Source organism: Aethalodelphis obliquidens, unplaced genomic scaffold (genome assembly GCF_003676395.1).
Source record: "Aethalodelphis obliquidens isolate GAN/ISIS:26980383/991018 unplaced genomic scaffold, ASM367639v1 scaffold7, whole genome shotgun sequence".
NCBI lineage: Eukaryota > Metazoa > Chordata > Mammalia > Artiodactyla > Delphinidae > Aethalodelphis > Aethalodelphis obliquidens.
The window spans coordinates 34,564,453-34,582,705 of NW_020837951.1; the positions used below are offsets into that span (position 1 = coordinate 34,564,453).

At 51.7% G+C, this 18,253-nt stretch overlaps 1 protein-coding gene across 7 annotated transcripts in view; it reads left to right on the forward strand.

The window, feature by feature from the left end:
- Positions 1–1,426: 1,426 nt before the first annotated feature.
- SHB (SH2 domain containing adaptor protein B) overlaps positions 1,427–18,253 on the forward strand; it is a 137,996-nt gene continuing 121,169 nt past the window's right edge. For 6 of the 7 annotated variants that reach the window (XM_027105447.1, XM_027105450.1, XM_027105448.1 and 3 more), the window contains exon 1: positions 1,759–2,721. In XM_027105447.1, coding sequence (XP_026961248.1) covers positions 2,011–2,721 — 711 coding nt within the window. In that variant the 5' untranslated portion in view covers positions 1,759–2,010. Of the gene's footprint in view, positions 2,722–18,253 lie in introns of all 7 variants that reach the window. The other variant, XM_027105446.1, reaches the window with a different exon arrangement.

The following is an 18,253-nucleotide window of genomic DNA, read 5'->3' on the forward strand; positions in this document are numbered from 1 at the left end:
CTGGTTCTGCCACTTGCCCCACGGTGGCCTCAGGCAGGGGAAGAGGCCCTCCCTGCCCACGAGCCTCAGACTGCGAGTCTGACCTCCGCCTCCAGTTCTGGCCAAAAGAGTCACTGGCCTTGCTCCCTGACCTAACAGGTCCCACTTTACCTACGGGATACAGGAAAAAATAGATTCCCCCAAAGCCCATCTATAATATACAGGTTGCCAGTGGAGGTAATTAATGATTTGGACTATCATCCTAATAAGTTAGCATCCTTAGAGAATTTCTCAGGTGTCAATTCATACCTTAGGGTATGCCATATTCTGGAGCTTGATTAGCCTAATTCAAAGGAGCACCGGCTCTACTGGCAGTTACCTCATTTCTAGGCAGCTCCTCTTCCTCGGCAGAGCATATGCTGCCTCCCAGGAAAAGCTTTACCAAGCAAGCTGTGCTCCTCACTCGGCCTCAGTTTCCGCATTTTAATAATCAGAGGACGACCTTAAATTGCAAAGCAGAGACTAGTAGAAATGACACAATTTCGGCGCCACCATACCGGGAACGGGCAAACAGGCCCACCTGGGTGACCTTTCTCTGAGCCTCAGTTTCTCCGTGTGTAAAATGAGGGCCTGGATTAAATGGAGCCTTGCCAGCTCCTACAATCTTAGGCTTTAAACGTTCCCACAGCTCGCTCTGCCAGGTTGGCCGTGAACGGAGTTAAAGCCACGACTTCCTCAGCGGTGAAAAGGTAAGCAAACATTCCGACCTCCCCTTAGCTTGGCTCTCCAACTGGTGGGGGGCCGGACCCCTGCCGCCTATCCTGGCCGCATCCGTCATCTGGATTGTTAAAACGCTCATTTGCATAAGGATTCCTCCGAAGGTCTGGCACAGTGGGCTGAACCGGAGTCTTCGTCCCTTTAAGTAGGGAATAGACACCCTGTCCCTAAGGGGTCTCGGCACCGCAATTCCTCCAAGCGGGTTACGCCGTAAACTAGAAAAGCCTCGTGTCCCCAACAGTGGGGATCCCTGGGTAGCACAGCGCGCGGGTCCCGGGTAAGGGTTTGGCCTCTGCGCGCTGCAGGCTTAGGCTGGCAACCTCTCGCCCTAGGAGGCGGCGGACTGCGAGCGAGACGGGGCCGGTTGCGCCGCGGGACCCCGGCGCCCTCAGGCGAGACCCAGGGCCTGGCGCCGAGGCGGCCACAGGAGGTGGCGCGTGCTGAAGAGGGGAGCTGCTTCTGCCCAGGACCCGGGCGCAAGAGGGGCGGAGCCAGGGCCGAGGTCTGGCAGCAGGACGCGTGGGGGTGGGCGGGGCGGGGTCTGCGGGGGCGGGATGGGGGCGGGGCGCGCGCGGGCCCAGGGGGGGCGGGGCCGCAGCGCGGGGCGGGCGCTGGCGGCCCGAGTGTCACACACGCGGCGGTTCGGGAGGCGGCGACAGCGGCAGCAGCAGGCGCCGCCGGGACGGGCACGGGCGCGCGGGCTCGGGCGGGCGCCGGCTGCCTCCTCCCTCCCTCGTCGCTTGCTCGCTCGCTCGCTCTCCGGCCCGCTTGCTAGCCGGCCGGGTGCCGAGCTCGCTACAGCGTTCTCGGGAAGGAAGAAGTGGGGGGCCGAGGACGCCGACAAGTTCCAGCAGTACCGGGAATCCGGGCCAAGGCGGTGGCTGCGGTTCCGACGGCGCAGGAGCGCGCTCCGTGGCGGAGCGCACGGCCAGAGCGTCCGAGGAGGGGGGCGCCCGGGCCTTTAGTTATCTGTGGGGCCGCGTCCGGATCCCATGAGACGCGCCCGCGAAGGGCACGAGATCCGAAGCCTGGGAGGCGCGCGGAGGAGGCGGAGGGCGGTGCTGCAGCGGCCGGAGCCCGGGAGCGGCCGGCAGGAGGCGGAGGAGAGAACTTGAACTTGGCGTCGGGAGCGGGCGCCCCGGACGCCCCTCGCCGGGGCGGGGGCGCCGAGGGACCTGGGCGGCAGCACTGCCCCCCGAATGGCCGCGGCGGCGGACCCGGCTCCCGCGCCGCGGCCCTAGGCGGCCTCTCGCCATGGCCAAGTGGCTGAACAAGTACTTCAGCTTGGGCAACAGCAAGACTAAGAGCCCCCCGCAGCCGCCGCGGCCCGACTACCGCGAGCAGCGGCGCCGGGGCGAGCGGCCCTCGCAGACCCCCCAGGCCGTGCCGCAGGCCCCCTCGGCCACCTCGGCGTCCTGCGGTACGGCCGCCGCCTCCTGCTTCTCGGCCTCGTCGGGATCGCTGCCCGACGACAGCGGTAGCACTAGCGACCTTATCCGCGCCTACCGCGCACAGAAGGAGCGCGACTTTGAGGACCCCTACAACGGGCCCGGCTCGTCTCTGCGCAAACTGCGCGCCATGTGCCGCCTGGACTACTGCGGCGGCGGGGAGCCAGGCGGGGGGCAGCGTGCCTTCTCGGCCTCGTCCGCGACGGGCGCCGCGGGCTGCTGCTGTGCCGCCTCTGGCGCGGGCGCCGCCGCGTCCTCGTCCTCGTCCTCGGGCTCCCCTCACCTCTACCGCAGCAGCAGCGAGCGGCGGCCCGCCACGCCAGCCGAGGTGCGCTACATCTCCCCCAAGCACCGCCTCATTAAGGTGGAGAGCGCCGCGGGCGGTGCCCCAGAACCCTCGGGGGGCTCCTGCTCAGGCGGTCGCACCTGGAGCCCGACGGCCTGCGGAGGCAAGAAACTGCTCAACAGGTGTGGCGCCTCGGCCGCGGAAGAGAGCGGTGCTGGCAAGAAGGACAAGGTAAGGCGCCCCTCGGCCTCACCCGAGGTTCCAGAGCCACTGTGCGCACGGGTAAACTGAGGCACCTGTCTAGTTTCGAGTTCCTACATCCACTCGGGCTAGGACCTTTGGGGTCAGGCCTCTCAACGGTGCTTCCCAGTTCTGCCTCTGCATGCGCTTTGCCCCCGATCGCCGGCCTCCTGACACAGTCTCTTTCACTGCTGCTGCCAAAACGTCCTGTCTCTGAGCCCACAGCCAGGTGCCCCTTTCGGAAGTAGCCTCCACCAATGATTACGAGAGGCCCCGCCCAGCCTGGACCCAGTTTGATCACGAGAGCGCCCCGCCCAGCCTTGCCCAAGAAAGAGACACCTAACTAGCCCTTCAGACCCCCGAGGAGGAAAGTCAGAGAGGCAGAGCTGTCACGGACTTAAAAGCGTGTTTACTCTTGTCTACCTCCTCTTCCTCCTGCCCGATTCTATACATGGGAAACTGAGGTCCAGAGCTGAGAAGGGACTCGCCGGATATTACCCATTTCCGATGGCAGATTCAGACCGGCTGTCTTTAAATGGATATATGTAAATCACTCTAAACGCCCTGCCCTGACCCACCCCCTCGCGCCAGGTTTCGAAATGGGACGGCCTTTTGTACTGGAGCTGCACCGGGAACCCCCAAGCGTGCTCTTCCAGTTGCAGTGAGCTGGCCTACAAGAGCGCTCCACTTAGACCTGTCAGTTCCTCCAGCCGCGCATGGGAGGGGTCCGCCTACCCAGCCAGCTGGAAGGAGACCCACCCCTCCAAAACCTCACCTTCCTTCCTGACCTTACCCCCACCCCATACAGCCCCAGGGATGAGGGGGACGATTTTGTGCAACCCCCCCTCCCTAACAAATCAGACCATCTCGAGCCCCACCTTTGAAGCAGGTTAGTTAATTCCAGCCAGATGGGGCCCTCTCCTCCCCCTTCACACTCCTGTGACACCCTCCTTTCCCCCACGAAATAATACTTGTTCTGTCTACTTCTGGTGGAAGGCAGTGTTTTGATTACATCTGAGGCCCAGTGCCTTGCAATGGCTATCAGGCCGCTGTCCCTCTTGTTCTCCTCTGGCCCCCTACGTTCTCCCAAAGGTAAACTTTTGCCCAGGTGTGGGCTGGGGGAGACTGATAGAGTCTGAGTTTCTTTTAGGACTGGATGTCCAGACAGGAGGGAGACAGGCTCCTACCTGCCAGCTGGTGCTTGGAAAGGGATCTTTTTTGTTTTCCAGGCAGGAGGAGTAAGGGGATGCCCCTCCTGATTTTTTTCTGCCTGACTTCCTCTCCCCCAAGGTCCTAGGTCCCCCGAGTACTCCCTCCTCCCCCCACTGGGTCTGCTGAAGGCATCGTGGGCAGTCGGTGGATTCCACCTCCCTCTGGGCCAGTTTTGGGGACACATCTTGGAAGCATGGACTCTGGGCTTCCTAAGCACCCAGGATGCCATACCTAAATGACGAAGAGCTGGAAGCCAGGTGGCCACCCAGGTGCTGCCTTGGGGACAGAGGAGGTTTCTCCGAGAGCCCCCAGGATTATGGGTTTGTGGTTGATCTATGAGGGAAACAGCAGAGAGGCTCCCTGCTGCCTTATGTGTGGCCCAGGCTTGGCTAGGTGCTGGCCTGGGAGAACCTGAAGTCCCTGGGGATGGAAGGACGGCCCACCCTAGCTCTCCAGAGAGATTGTGCCTTCCCCCATTACTCCATGACCACCTCCCAGGTGGGCAAATCTCCTTTCTCTACCACTGCTTGTCATTCTGCTTGCTCACTGAAGTCTTTCTTTATGGTTTTCAAAACTCTAGTAAATGTTTTTTCTAATTATAATTAAGACTGTTTCAAATACTGAGGAATAATAAGTTTTATAGCTGGAGTGTCAAGTGTGTTGAAGACTTGGCTTGTTTGTATTTCTTACAGGTCTTCTCTGTGCTCTCCCTTGCTGGGTACTAGAGCAGGGTCTAGTGAATACTGTGGCCCAGGCCGCAGTGTGCATGATAAGTGCCGTGATGGGACGTGGTCAGGGAGGACCATTATTATGGTTGGCTGCAGAAGAGAGCCTGGTGCTGTAGGGGACTGCAGGTAAAGACCCTGTGGCCAGAATTCAGAGGTTAGAGTTGGGCAGGACCCCAGAGGGGCAGGAGGGCCCCGGTGAGGGAGGACCTTGAAAGCTAAGCACAGTGAGGGCCAGTGAGGGGGTTTAGCTGCTAAATGATGTGAGCAAATGTGGTTTTTAAAAAAGATCTCTCTGGGGACTTCTCTGGTGGCACAGTGGTTAAGAATCCACCTGCCAATGCAGGGGACATGGGTTTGAACCCTGGTCCAGGAAGATTTCCCCATGCCGAGGAGCAACTGAGCCTGTGCACCACAACTAGTGAACCTGTGGTCTAGAGCCCATGAGCCACAACTACTGAGCCCACCTGCTGCAACTACTGAAGCCTGCGTGCCTAGAGCCTGTGCTCTGCTCACTGCAACTAGAGAAAGCCTGTGCGCAGCAACAAAGACCCAACACAGTCAAAAAAAAAAAAAAAAGATCTCTCTGGGCTGTATTTTCACATACTAGGTTTTGACTTTGAGCCCTTTGGTCTTTTAAGAAGTTGTTGTGATCCTTGGAGTTGGAGGGATTGTGGCTACCAGATGTTCTTTCTAACGAGTAGGAGGGGAAGGAGCCCAGAAGGGTCATAGTATGCAGTGGTTCTCAAACTGGCACCCGGAGGACTGGTTAAAACACAGATTGTGGGACCCATCGCCTGAAGTGCCTGAGTCACCACACCTGGTGTGGGGCCTGAGAATGTGCATTTCTAACAAATTCTCAGGTGATCTTTTGCTGCTGATCCTGGGACCACACTTAGAGAACACTAATGAAACAGTGGCTTCTTAACCCTCCCTCTGGGTCTTCTGGTCAGAGCTGCTTTGGGATGCAGACTCTGGATGTCCTCATCTCTGCCCTCTTTGTGGGACTGCCTCCTAATCCGGGGCTAACATCCACCCCCAATTCCTGGCCAGGCAGCCAGGAGGCAGCCTGGTTTTCACATTATTTCCAGCCAGATAGCTTTTGGAAGGTCAGGCATACTGCAGATCCAGCCCTGAACACCCCAGAGCCCGCCTTCTGCCCCTCACCCACAGATCCAGGAAAACCTACTCTAGCCCACTTAATCTCAGACCCAGCTTCCTTTTTTCTGTTGTTAGGAGTTAGGACAAGAACCCCTAGGGCTGCTGAATGCCGCCTGCGTGCCAGGCCCTGTGTTTTTAACATCGGCCTGTGTTGAGGGTTGCTATGGCATGGAAGTAGGAGCTATTGGTCCACAGATCCTCCTTTCAGGGCCTCCATTGCCACCTCCCAACCAGCTTTATCTTTGGGGGGCCCTTCTCCTGCTTCCCTTAGTTACCTGTGCTTCCTTCTGACACATACGTGGGCATCCTTCTACTCTCCCAGATAAGTCCCGGGGCACACACACACCTGGTCACATATGCACCACTCAGCCAGCCTCCAGTTTGGGGCATTTTCCCTTTTAGAATCATCTGTAACAGACTGTGTTTTCAGTTTAACTAGCTTTTCCCTGCACTTACTTTTGTGCTCAGAGATCTCTTGGTACAAGGGCGAGCTAGGAGGAAGGGAATAAAGGCTGCAAAAGACTTGGCAGTAATCTTTGGCCTAAGCCTCCGGAGGATATCTACACACATTGTCTTTTCATCATTTGTTTCCCAGTGTTTTTGTCTTGGGGAATTTAGTGAGGTCTTCACCTAGGAGGCAGCTTTGAGCTGGGGAGAAGGCTGACTGAAGCCTGCGGGAGCACTTAGGTGCCTGTGCTGTGAGTGTACATGCATACGTGTGTCCATATATGTATGTGTGTGGGCGTATGTGTGTGCAAATATATGTATGAAACCTTAATGTGGAGGGTGTTCTTAGAAACTAGAGCTTTCTTGCAGTGGGCCTCACTTGGGGAATGAGAGGTGACAATGTGAGATACGTGGGGTCCTGAGTTTAGATCCCACAGGGGAATCCTTGAAGACTGTTGAGTCAGGAAAAGGATAGACTCAGAGCCATGGTTGGGGAGGATCCCAGGTTACACACAGCTGCCACAGTCTGGGGGAAATGGGTTTGGAGTTAGGAGGCAATTACAATACAGTCCGAGTGAGACACAGTGAGGGCCTGAACTCCTGGGAAGAGAAAAATGAAACTTTAGTAGGTGGAAATATTATTCCTTCAGGTTGTCTTTATAAAAAAATAATGATGACAAAAAGGCCAGTAACTTGGTAGGTCTCCTTTTGTGCAGCCGAACAGGGCTCATCCAGTTGTATTTTCTGCTGAAGTCTTGTTTCTTTTATCAAAATTAAGTAAATGTTTCCACTGCAACTGAGAAAGTCAAGATGCACCATGACATCAGTTCCCCAAGTTTTAAATACATGCTGATGTGTACCAACAATTTATATTTTGTCAGCATCCACAGAGTTGAGTTAAATAACATGTTCCCTAAGGAATAAATAATATCATGTTCAACTTTTTTTTTTTTTAAACACTCAGCAAACAGTTTCTGAGCAGCATGCTAAGCAGGGGGCAATTCAGAGAGAATAAGTGGTGGCCAGCTTTCCAAGAGGGAAGCTTTTCAGTTTGTAGTTGAACACGAGCTTTTCAAGATCTAGTCTGGGAGACAGAGACGGGTAATGAGGCAGTGTCGCAACATGTGGCATGCCAGAACAGAAGGGTGTGCAAAGGGCTGGGAGGGCCTCAACTCTGTCTGTGAATTCAGGGAGGGCTTTCGGGGGTGGCAGCATTTGAGCTTCTCCATGCAGAGGCTTGTGCCAAGAGAATGGTTGGAGGCTCTGAAGGGTGGGTGTGGCAGGAGGTTGCAGACGGAGGTTAGAGCCACAACAGGAAGAGGGTGTCTCACTGTCTTTGTGGGGAGTTGTGACTTGTCTTTCAGTCCTTTTCACTTCAAATCATTGATGTATAGCTTGATTGAAGCCAGGGTCAAGCATGAGCTGTCAGTCATTTCTATTTGGTTAACAGCCACATTCTCCAGTTCTGAGAAAGTAATTGATTGGAAAGGTAAGAGCCAAGCTTGGTAGCTGTGGTTTGGCTTGGAACACTTTCTTCTTTGAAGTCCTGTCCCTTGAAAGTAGTGTGAGAAAAACGCTGCATATCAAACCCAGTTTTTCCCATTGATTCCCCAGAAGAGAAGTATGTTCTCCAGGCTTCAGGCTAACCGCTTAATTGGTCCTTGAATCCTCACAATCACCGGAGAAGGGGTTTATGTACTGTATCAGTTAGCTATTGCTGCGTAACAAATCATGCCAAACTCTGGTTTTAAACCAGAGGTTAGCAAAGTTTCTTAGAGCCAGTTAGTAAATAATTTAGCTTGCAGGCCAGACAGCCCCCATCACAACTATTCAACTATTCTGCCATTGTAGCTTGAAAGCAGACTTAGACAATATATAAATTAAAAGGGTGTAGCTGTATCCAATCTTTATTTACAAAAACGGGAAGCTGGCCTGTGGTCTGTAGTTTCCAACCCCTGCTTTAAATGATAAGCCTTTATTATTGACCATGAACCCACACGTCAGCTGAGTAGTTTTTCTGGCCTCAGCTGGGCTCACTCAGGCATCTAAGGTCAGTGTGGAGTATATGTGCTGCCCTGCCAGTCCTAGCCAGACTCTCTTACATGTATGGGGATGCCTGGTTTAGGATGGCCTTGGCTATATCGAGTAAGCTCTGTTCCATGTGGTCTCTCATCTTCCAGCGAGTTAGCCTTGTTCATATGATGGTGGCAGTGTTCCAAGAAATTACAGAAGCCCATACAGTTTCTTGAGGTAAGAAACTGGCCTACTGTCCCTACTGTCCCTTCTGCTGCATTCTGTTGACCAAAGCAAGTCATAAGGCCAGCCGGGATTCGGGGAGAGAGGAGGAGCTGCGAAGTCCCATGGCAGAGGACAGGGATACAGACAGGCCATTAGTGCTATTGGGGCCTTTAGTGCTATTCCTCTACCATGGAAAGTATTGCCCCCATTTTACAGTTAAAGAAACTGAGTCTTAGAGGTAATAACTTGCCTAATGTAACACAGCTACCAAGTGATGCGGCCCAGTTTATACCTATTCAGTCTGAATTCAAAGCCTATATGCTTTTTATCAATTTGTTCCTCTCCTTTCAATGATTTAGATGGAGATAGTAAGACTCTGATTTTTTAATCTTTTTTTTTTTTTTTTTTTTTTTGCGGTGCACGGGCCTCTCACTGTTGTGGCCTCTCCTGCTGCGGAGCGCAGGCTCAGCAGCCACGGCTCACGGGGCCCAGCCGCTCCACGGCACGTGGGATCCTCCCGGACCGGGGCACGAACCCGCGTCCCCTGCAGCGGCAGACGGACTCTCAACTACTGAGCCACCAGGGAAGCCCCTGATTTTTTATTTATTTATTTATTTGACTGCGTTGGGTCTTCATTGTTGCGCACCGGCTTTCTCTATTTGCAGCGAGCAGGGGCTACTCTTTGTTGCGGTGCGCGGGCTTTTCATTGTGGTGGCTTCTCTTGTTGCGGAGCATGGGCCCTAGGCGTGCGGGCTTCAGTAGTTGCAGCATGCAGACCCTAGAGCGCATGGGCTTCAGTAGTTTTGGCACGTGGGCTCAGTAGTTGTGGCTCGCAGGCTCTAGAGCGCAGGATCAGTAGTTGTGGTGCACGGTCTTAGTTGCTCAAACCCGTGTCCCCTGAATTGGCAGGCGGATTCTCAACCACTGCATCACCAGGGAAGTCCCAAGACTCTGATATTTACTGAAATGTGTGTTGTATGTCTCCTGCTCCCCTTCACTTAATGCTCCTCTTCTTGCACCCCCTCCCCCATCCCTTTCAGTCTGGGCTTTGGTGGTCCCCAAAGGCTCCCCAGAGCTGGCTTTTCTCTCTCCCTCCCTCATCTCCCTCTGAGTTCCATAAATGAGATGTTAATGTAGCACTTGAATTATTTCATAGAAAAATTCTGCACACAGAGTTGCCACTTCCCAAGGGACAGCTGCACAAGATCACAAGATGTGTGTCTTGTAACTGTTATGTCTTCTCATGCAAGGACTGGCGAGGCTGTGTGTACTCTTTTAAGAAAAAAAAAAAAAACTGATATCTTGGCCCTTGTCAACAAGGAACCTAAGTTTCCTTGAAGGAGATCTGATGACCGTCTTCTAATCTGACAACCTCAGAACGTGACTGATTTCCCCAGACTGAACCCCCAAGACTTGACCTCGTCCTCTCCCCGAAAGCATTTCTGACCCATAAAATAGGTGTTAAAAGGCAAATCTGAGACAAGTGTGTTTTCCTTTGGCCATTTAAGCAAAGCTGAACCTGCCTGTGGTCGAGTGCTTCCCTGGGCAGTTTCACTTGGAGCTGACTTTCTCATCTTGTGCTGAGAGAGCCGAGTGGTAGTGGCCTGTGGCGAAGGGGTAGGTCAGGCTGGGCCCTAGAAAATAAATTGGGATTTGTGGCTTTGAAGCAGAGAGCTGGGTTGCTGGCTGGCTGATGGCAGCACCTCCGTCAGCTTTCTGAGGGAGGCTGTTCCTGCAGGATGGAGACAGGCTGCCGGTGGTGTCTGCCACACTGACTTGTAACTTGTTTGGCTTGTGTTGACTGAGAAATTGCCATATGCAGGCCACTGTCAGGAGCTGTGTGGATACAGGGATGAACTAAGAGTTGGGTAGTGCCTGCCTGTAAGGAGCTTATTTTCTGGTGAGGACACAGGAACCAAGGTTAGAACACAGCTCTGTATGGCAGAATCTGTCTATAAACAAAGTGGTGTGGGCAGAATTTGTCTATAAACAAAGTATTGTGGGTGAGCTGAGAGCCAGCCTGGCACAGAAGCTGTTCTGGGCAGAGCCTTGATTCCGTGGAGCTGAAGGAGAAGCAGGGTCAGGAGGACGTTCATTTCAACTGAGGGAAGCAGGGAAGGTTTCTTGGAGGAGGAGGCGTTTGAATCAAGAAAGAGTAGTCACGTGAATTGAAGGAGCTTTCCACAATAGCAGTATTAGCCAGTACTTCCATTGCATATACTCTAAGGCAGACATTGTTCTTTGTGCTCTCCATGCGCTAACTTACTGCTCACCAAAGTCCCTTGAGGTAGATGCTACTGTCATTCCCATTTTACATATGAGAGCACGAGGCAGAGAGGTTAAGTAACTTGTCTAAGGTCACCCTGCCAGTAAGTGGCAGAGATGAGATTTGAAGCTGGATTTAGGGTCTTTGTTTTGAATCACTGTGCCATATCACCTCAGGCTGCACAATCTCATACCTGAATTGTCTCTGCCTTATTTGTGGCTAGATTTAAACTCTTATAAAAATCCCCTCTGTTAGCATTGTAGGACCCACCCAAACTCCTACATTTGGGTGAGTATTCCACAGCTGAAAAGATACTTTCACACCCATAATTAATTTGACTCTAAGAGTCACTCTGTGAGGAAGGTGCTGTAACACCCATTTTACAGATGGAAAAACTGAGGGTCTAGGGAGGCATGGAGCCCACCCTGCCTCCCAGCAGGAACTGGCCGAGCCAGTGGCCAGGCTGTTGACCTTGTGTTCTGAGCCCAGTGCCCTTTGTGCCGGGGTGGTGTGGAGGTGGTTTTGCCAAAGCTCCAGTCCACAGGAAGGGTGACAGCCTGATTGATTTCCGGTTCTTTCCGTGTTTTGATTCTGAAACGAGTTACTGAGATCATTAAGGAGCATCGACAGAGGACCTTGCTTCCACAATGGAATTTTCCTTCTCTTCCTGTTTGGTATTTTCCAGTAATACTTCTATTAATGTTTCACTTTCGGAGGCACTGGCTTCCTGAGAGTTTGCACTTTCTCAATTGATGAGCCAGGAAGAACTGAATTTTCCTCTAAATCATTCAGTTCCTTTCCATCTTCTCCAAGGGGAGCTCTCTCTGGATTTCCCATTATGCTGTAGAGGAAGGATCTTGGAGGTGGGTCCAAGGGATGGAGAGAGAATTAGTCAGGGCCCTGGGGAATGACTCAGGCCCTGAGTTTTCCAAGCAGAACTTAAGAATAATGGTCAGAAAGGGGCTTCCCAAGGCCGGGGAGGGGAGAAATGACTTGATAGGTGGGTGGGCTGGGGCAGGGCTTGTCCACTGCTGGGCCTTCACTTACAGGCTGGACTCCGAGTCCTCAGCTGGGCCATGAGAGCCCATACCAAGTCCTTTCTCCTCATTCATTCATTAAACACACATTGTTGAGAATGGGCTACCTGCTGGGTATTGTTCTATTTAGATGCTGGGGATACAGCCGTGGACAAAACATAAAAATTCATGCTACCCTGAGTTTACCCTCTCGTGAGAGGATTCAAGCAAATAAAGTATGTCGGGTAGAGTGTAGAGAAAAATAAAGCTGGGGTGGGCCTCAGTTTGGGGTGGGGTGCTGTTTCAGATGGGTGCTCAGAGGGCTTTGCTGAAGGGTGTGATGGTGTGATTCACACGGCTCTCGGAGAGAAGTGCATTCCAGGCACAGGGAACAGTCAGGGCAAAAGTCCAAGGCAGGAGCATGCCTGGCTGCTTCAGGGAGATTGGCATGACTGAGTGGAGCAGGTGGAGAGGAAGTGGGGAGACGAGTTCTGAGAGGTGGGACAGGGAGGCTGAGTGTTTCGGGCCTCTCTCGCTTTATCTCTGGGTGAGATGGGAAGTCAGTGGAGGTTCTGAGCAGAGGAATGTCGTCATCTGGCTTTTGGGTTTTGAAAGGATCACTCTGGCTGCCTACTGGAGAATAGACTGGAGGGGACCAGCCAGGAGACCAGCTGGGAGGACCTTCAGCCACAGGAACTGGGGTGCTAGCGGTAGGTGATGAGAGGAGACCAGATTCAGGACATGCCCTGAAGGTAGAGCTGCAGGATTTCCTGCCAGATGAAATGTGAGATGTGAGGGGTGAGGAGAGTCACAGATGACTCCAGGTTTTAGCTTGAGCAGCCGGGAGGGTAAATTGTCATTAGCTGAGATGGGAGGACCCTGGAAGCGCAGTCACAGTCCAGCCAGTGGAGTTGATCCAGCAACTGATTCTGGGACTTAAGAGCCAAACACGCTCTGAGAACCCAGAGAAGGCATGGGTGGCCTCTGTCTGGGGCTGGGGGAAACCACCAGGAAGAGGAAGTCATCTGGGAGGTGGGTCCAGAGGAAGGTGCACATGGGGCATCCCAGACAGAAGGGGTCCTGTCGACAGTGACTGATTGGAAAGGGACCCCTGCTGGGCGCAAGCAGGTGTGGCCAGAGCCTGGGGATTGACTAGTGTAACTGCACGTGATAGAGGAAAGAGGCAGGGAGCTGGATGTGAAGGGCCACCTGCCACTGGTCGAAAATTGCCCCCATTCTCCAAATTGGGAGGCCACCTGCTGTGTTGTGTGCCTCAGCTGGGCACCAGAGCAGGGTGAAGAGGAGGCTGGAACCTGCCTGTTTTGCTAAGCAGAGCATTTCCTTACGGAGCGCTTGTGATTGTTGCCAATGTTCTTTCTCATCTGGGGCTCACCAGTAGGTGGGCTACGAGGAGGAGGCAAACAGAAGGAGGAAGAAAGGAACTTTCCTGGTTTCTACAGGCCACGGCTAAACTCTAAAAATGAAAATGACCAGAAAATTCTTCACAGTGAAGCTTCACTGTTTTGTGGGGCGTGCACTCCCAGAAAGCCAGACAGCCTTGTAATCCTCCCGGTGCATTCCAAAGCCGTGCATGTGATTTGGGGCCCGCGTGGCATTCGCGGAATGACTCAGCCCCTACCTGCTCTCCCATGTGGGGCAGATGCGAGTTGGCTGTGTTCTAAGGCCGTTCCTCAGAACAGCAAGCTTGGATTTTTTGATATATTTCAATGTTTATCTCTGTGTTAACTTTTCTCTTCCCCCTTCAACAAAACTAAGACAGGTTTGGTATAGAAAATGCTGATAAGCAAAACTAAAATAGAAACCAACTTTAATTCTACAATTCAGAGAAACCGCCGTTAACATTTCACTGTTTTTCCATCTAGCCTTTTTTTCAGTGCATATATATGTGTGTGTGTCTGTGTATATATATATTTCCCTTCACAAAAATTAATATTGTGTGTATCTATTTGTGTTCTTTTTGCTTAAAGACATGGAAAGATGTCTACATTGTCTTAAACATTCAACAACAGTAATTTAATGTCTGTATAGTATTCTGTTTATTTAAGCTCTCCCAGTTTTCACTAATTTAACAGTGCTATAGTGAACATCTTTGTAACTTAATTCTTTGCATAAATAAGTCTGTGATTATTTATCTGGGATTGATTCCCAGAGGAGAATTGTTGGGTAGGAAGATAAAAATTTTGATACATTCTTTCAAATACTAGAAAGACCTTACAAGTTTTCACCTGCTTTACTCTAATGCAATTTAGTTTAATTTGCAGTTTCTTAGGTTACTGGTGCATATGTTTGTTGACTGCTTGTGTCTCTTTTCCGAAATTGTGTACTTCTATCTGTCCATCCTTCCTGCCATAGGGTTTATCTTTTTATTGATTCGTAAGAGCTCTTTGTGGATTAAGGATGGCAGCCCCTCGCCTGCCGTTTGGGTTGCAGGGTATTTTTTTTTACAAGTTTGTAATTTGCCTTTCGGCTCTGTATCTGGTGGTTGCTTTTGTTGTTTACACTGAATGGTTTTCTGTTGCTGAATCAGTCGATGTTTCTCATGATTTTTGAGTGTGCTGCTTAGAAAAGTTTTCTGTACTCCAATGTATTTTCTTCTAATACTTTGATGGTTTCTTTCTTTCTTTCTTTGGCTGCGTCAGGTCTTAGTTGTGGCACATGGGATCGTTCGTTGCAGCACGCAGGCTTTTTTGTTGCACTGCGCGGGTTTCTCTAGTTGCAGCGTGTGGCTTAGTTGCCCTGTGTCCTGTGGGATCTTAGTTTCCCGACCAGGGATCGAACCCGCGTCCCCTGCATTGGAAGGCAAATTCTTAACCACTGGATCACCAGGGAAGTCCCTCTTTCTTTTTTAACGTTGACATTTTAATCTGGAGTTTGATTTCAGGGTATGAGGTAGGGTTTTAATGTTATTTTTCCGAATGACCAGTCTGTGTCTGGACATCCTCTCCTTGCTTGCTCTGTGAGCTGTCTGTATTTCTTCAGGTGCCTTTTTAGACTTCAATATTTTGACTCCATCTTGCCCTCACTGTGTTAAATTCTCATTAGCTATTATGATAATGATGACTTCACCTTGTCTTTATAAAATGACACCTTCCGTCTGCAGATACCCATGCACTTATTATACATTCAACTCCTGACACCTGAGGGAAGTAACTGGGTATTAGTACTTCATCTTTGGATGCCATACCTGACGCGGTGGGTGGGATGAGGCCAGGAAAGCTTCGCCTCGCCTCTACTGGAGTCAGCTTCCTCCTCCAGGACCAGGGGGCCGGCTGTCTAGGTATATCCAGTGCAACCACTTACTGTTCGCCCTGCCTATGTAGCCTCATCTGGGTGGGTCCATTTCAGCTTTCGCATGGTGACTTTTGTGGAGAGAGGGGTGCAGCATTCAGTCATCCATGCAGCAAACATTTTTTAGATACCCACCATGTTCCAGCACTGGGCTGAGCCGTGCAGACCATCAGCGATGAGTAAGCCCCGGCACTCTAACTCAAAGCCCAGGAGGGGATATTGGAAAGGCCCAGGAATATCTCTGCTGCAAGGCAGCAAGTGTTCAGTGCCAGGATACAGAGGCAGGTAATGACTCTGAGTAACAAGAAGCATTGGAACCTGAGGTGGGCACGGGCAGCACTGTAGTAGACCATGGGTAGCAGAGCTCAGAGAGGACTTGAAGGTGTGGTATGTGGGGACTATATTATTTTGGATATTTAAATTTTTTTCACACCCACCAAAGTCCAGTGCAAGTGACATGAATTCATAGAGTTCTTCCCCCACCCACCGACCTCTTCTGGCCCCTCAACCCAGGTGTCCTATGTCTTCAGTTAGTGAGAGACCCTTTCCGAGGCTCTGTTGCACGTTCTTCTTTTCCTGGCTCAGGCCAGCGTCGGGATAATCCATCCTGCAGTGTCTGCTGTGGGGTTTGTGACATTAATGAATTGGTGTTGATGGAACAGATTAAGACCAGGAGTGTTCACAGTGAATAAGTCAAGGAAAAAAAGATGCAGAATTTTCTGCATGAACACGGATGAACATTTTTATGGGTCTAAGAGGCTGAGGGTGTCTGCCTAATTCACTATGCTGTGTGTCACAGCATGTCAACGAACCCTACCTAGACCAGCCCTGGCAGCACAAATCACCAGGAGAGCATTTTTCAAAATTTTTAGTTGCCTGGGCTCCACCTCACACTAATCACACCATGGTTTCTGGGGACAGAGCCTGAGTATCGGTACTTTTGGAAGGTCCCCATGTGATTCTGATATGCAGCCAATGCTGAAAGTTGCTGTCCTGGAACTCGGTTTGGGGTTCCAGGGGAGCCTAGGGATCATCCAGTCCAACCCTCCTGCATCCGTGCCTGAAAACTTCCAGTGATGGGGGGATTTGTCACATGAGCACACACTCGTTTGCACAGCTGAGCTTTCAAGTTTTTTCTGCTGTTCCCTCCAACTTAGTACAGGTTTGTTGAGTACCTGGTGTTTATGGGAGCTCTGCTGGCTGACCTCTTTCTCTCTGTGGATTCTGTTACTGTTTTAGTTGGACTCTGAGGTCAAGCAGAACCAGTCTAACCTTACTTCTTCCACATGACGACCCTCAGATGTGTGATCGTATCTTCAAAGGCAGAGGGAAGCTGCAGGCTGTAACATTTCCCCATAGAGCCGGATTCCCAGCCAGGACACCAACTGCTAAGGGCAAGTACCCTTCAGCATCACAAGCGTGGAGGGCATTGATGGACCCCCAGTCCAGGAGCTTCCCGGGCAGGAAGTGGCAGGCTGGAGTGGGTTCTGCATTGGGGGGGCTGAGGTTGACCCTGAGGAGTTAATCCTTGTGAAGCGTGACCAGATGGGGAGCAGAGCATCGTTGGATTCGATTCCCAGGTGGATTTTGGGGGTCTCAGGGCAGAGAGAGCAGGAGAGCAGCAGTCAGGAGTAGATTCCGGGGGAGCGGGTGGGATCTTGCCATCAGGACCTCAGCGCTGAGCAGGTAACAAGCAGAGCAGAAGCTGCCCGGCTGAGAGCGGCGTGGTGTCAGGAGCCAGGTATTCTCGGGCCAGGTGTTTGCCCTTTGTGGGGGTAGCCGGTGACGCTACACACCACAGGTGCCCAGAGCTGTTGATCCAAACACGGCAGGACCCTAGGGGTGTCCACTGTGGTGATGTGAAATGAGCACTAGTTTTGGGGTCAGAAGTCTGGGCTCAAATCCTGGACCTGGTGCTCAGAAGCTTAGTAATTTGGGGTTAGCTTCTCCGGGCCTGCAATGCTCATCTGTCCTAACATGGGCATAATAATAATAGAGAGTGTCTCCTGACCCCTCACTCTGTGCCTCGTGCCTGTGGGACACTTTCTGTGTGTGATCCTCACGGCCAGTCTTTGAGGTGGTCCTGTTAGAATCCCCTTTTTACAGATGATGAAACACTCTGGAGATGGGGTTCAGGGGCAGTACCTAGGGTCTTTGTGAGGATTTAATAAAATTATTTGTTTAAATGGCTAAGCACGATGCGTGGCATGTAGGAAGAGCTTTATGAATTCTTTTGGCCACAGTCTGTCCTGGGCCTCAACCCAGCCTCGAACTCTGGGCTTCTTATAGCCACAGTCAAGCCAGTGGGACTTCCCTTTCTGGCCGGGTGAGGTTGTCCTCAAAAATTATCCCTGTCCTTATATTGACAGTCAGTTTGTGGTTGACCTATGATTCTCTGCAGTGGGAGAATAGAAGTAAAAACTCTACCTGGATCACCACTCTGTTCCGAGTGCTTTATGAATATTAACTCACTGAACCTCATGACACCCTAGGATGTAAGTTCTATTGAGTCCTATTTTACAGATGGAGAAACTAGGGCAAACATGTATGGGTTTTTTTTTTTTTTTTTTTTTTTAAGTACTTTGTCAATAGGTGACACAGCTAGTAATGGGCAGAGCTGCAGGTGGGGGTGTGAAGCCCAGGAAGTTAGTTTGGCTTCTGTCTGCCCTTAACCTCTATGCTACTCAGCTATAGGGAACAGTGACAGAGGTCAGTTCTGTATCATCTGGTTGTTCCAAAACCATGAGGCCAGAGCCATTTAAAAACCATAGCTTTCTACTGGTAATAAAGCATCTGGTTTGAGCCAGGCACTCTCCATATGTCTTCTCAAGATAATGCTGCCAAAGTAGCATCAGGAAGGCTTCATGGAGGAGGTGGCACGGGAGCTGGGCCTTCATGGGTACAGAGGATTTGGATATTTAGAGATTTGTGGATGTTAGGAGGACATCCTGGGAGGGGCGTTGCGAGTGGTCCGAAGTGACTGAAGGAGAGGCTGTGAGAAGACAAAAGAGAAAATATACAAGAGTGAGAGATAAGGCCAGGTGACAGAAGGCCCAAAGGGACAGGCCACAGAGTTTGGTCTGTCCTCTGGTAATGAAAGGTGGTGGAGCACAGGAGTGACAGGGTCAGATCTGGGCTTTAGAAAAAAA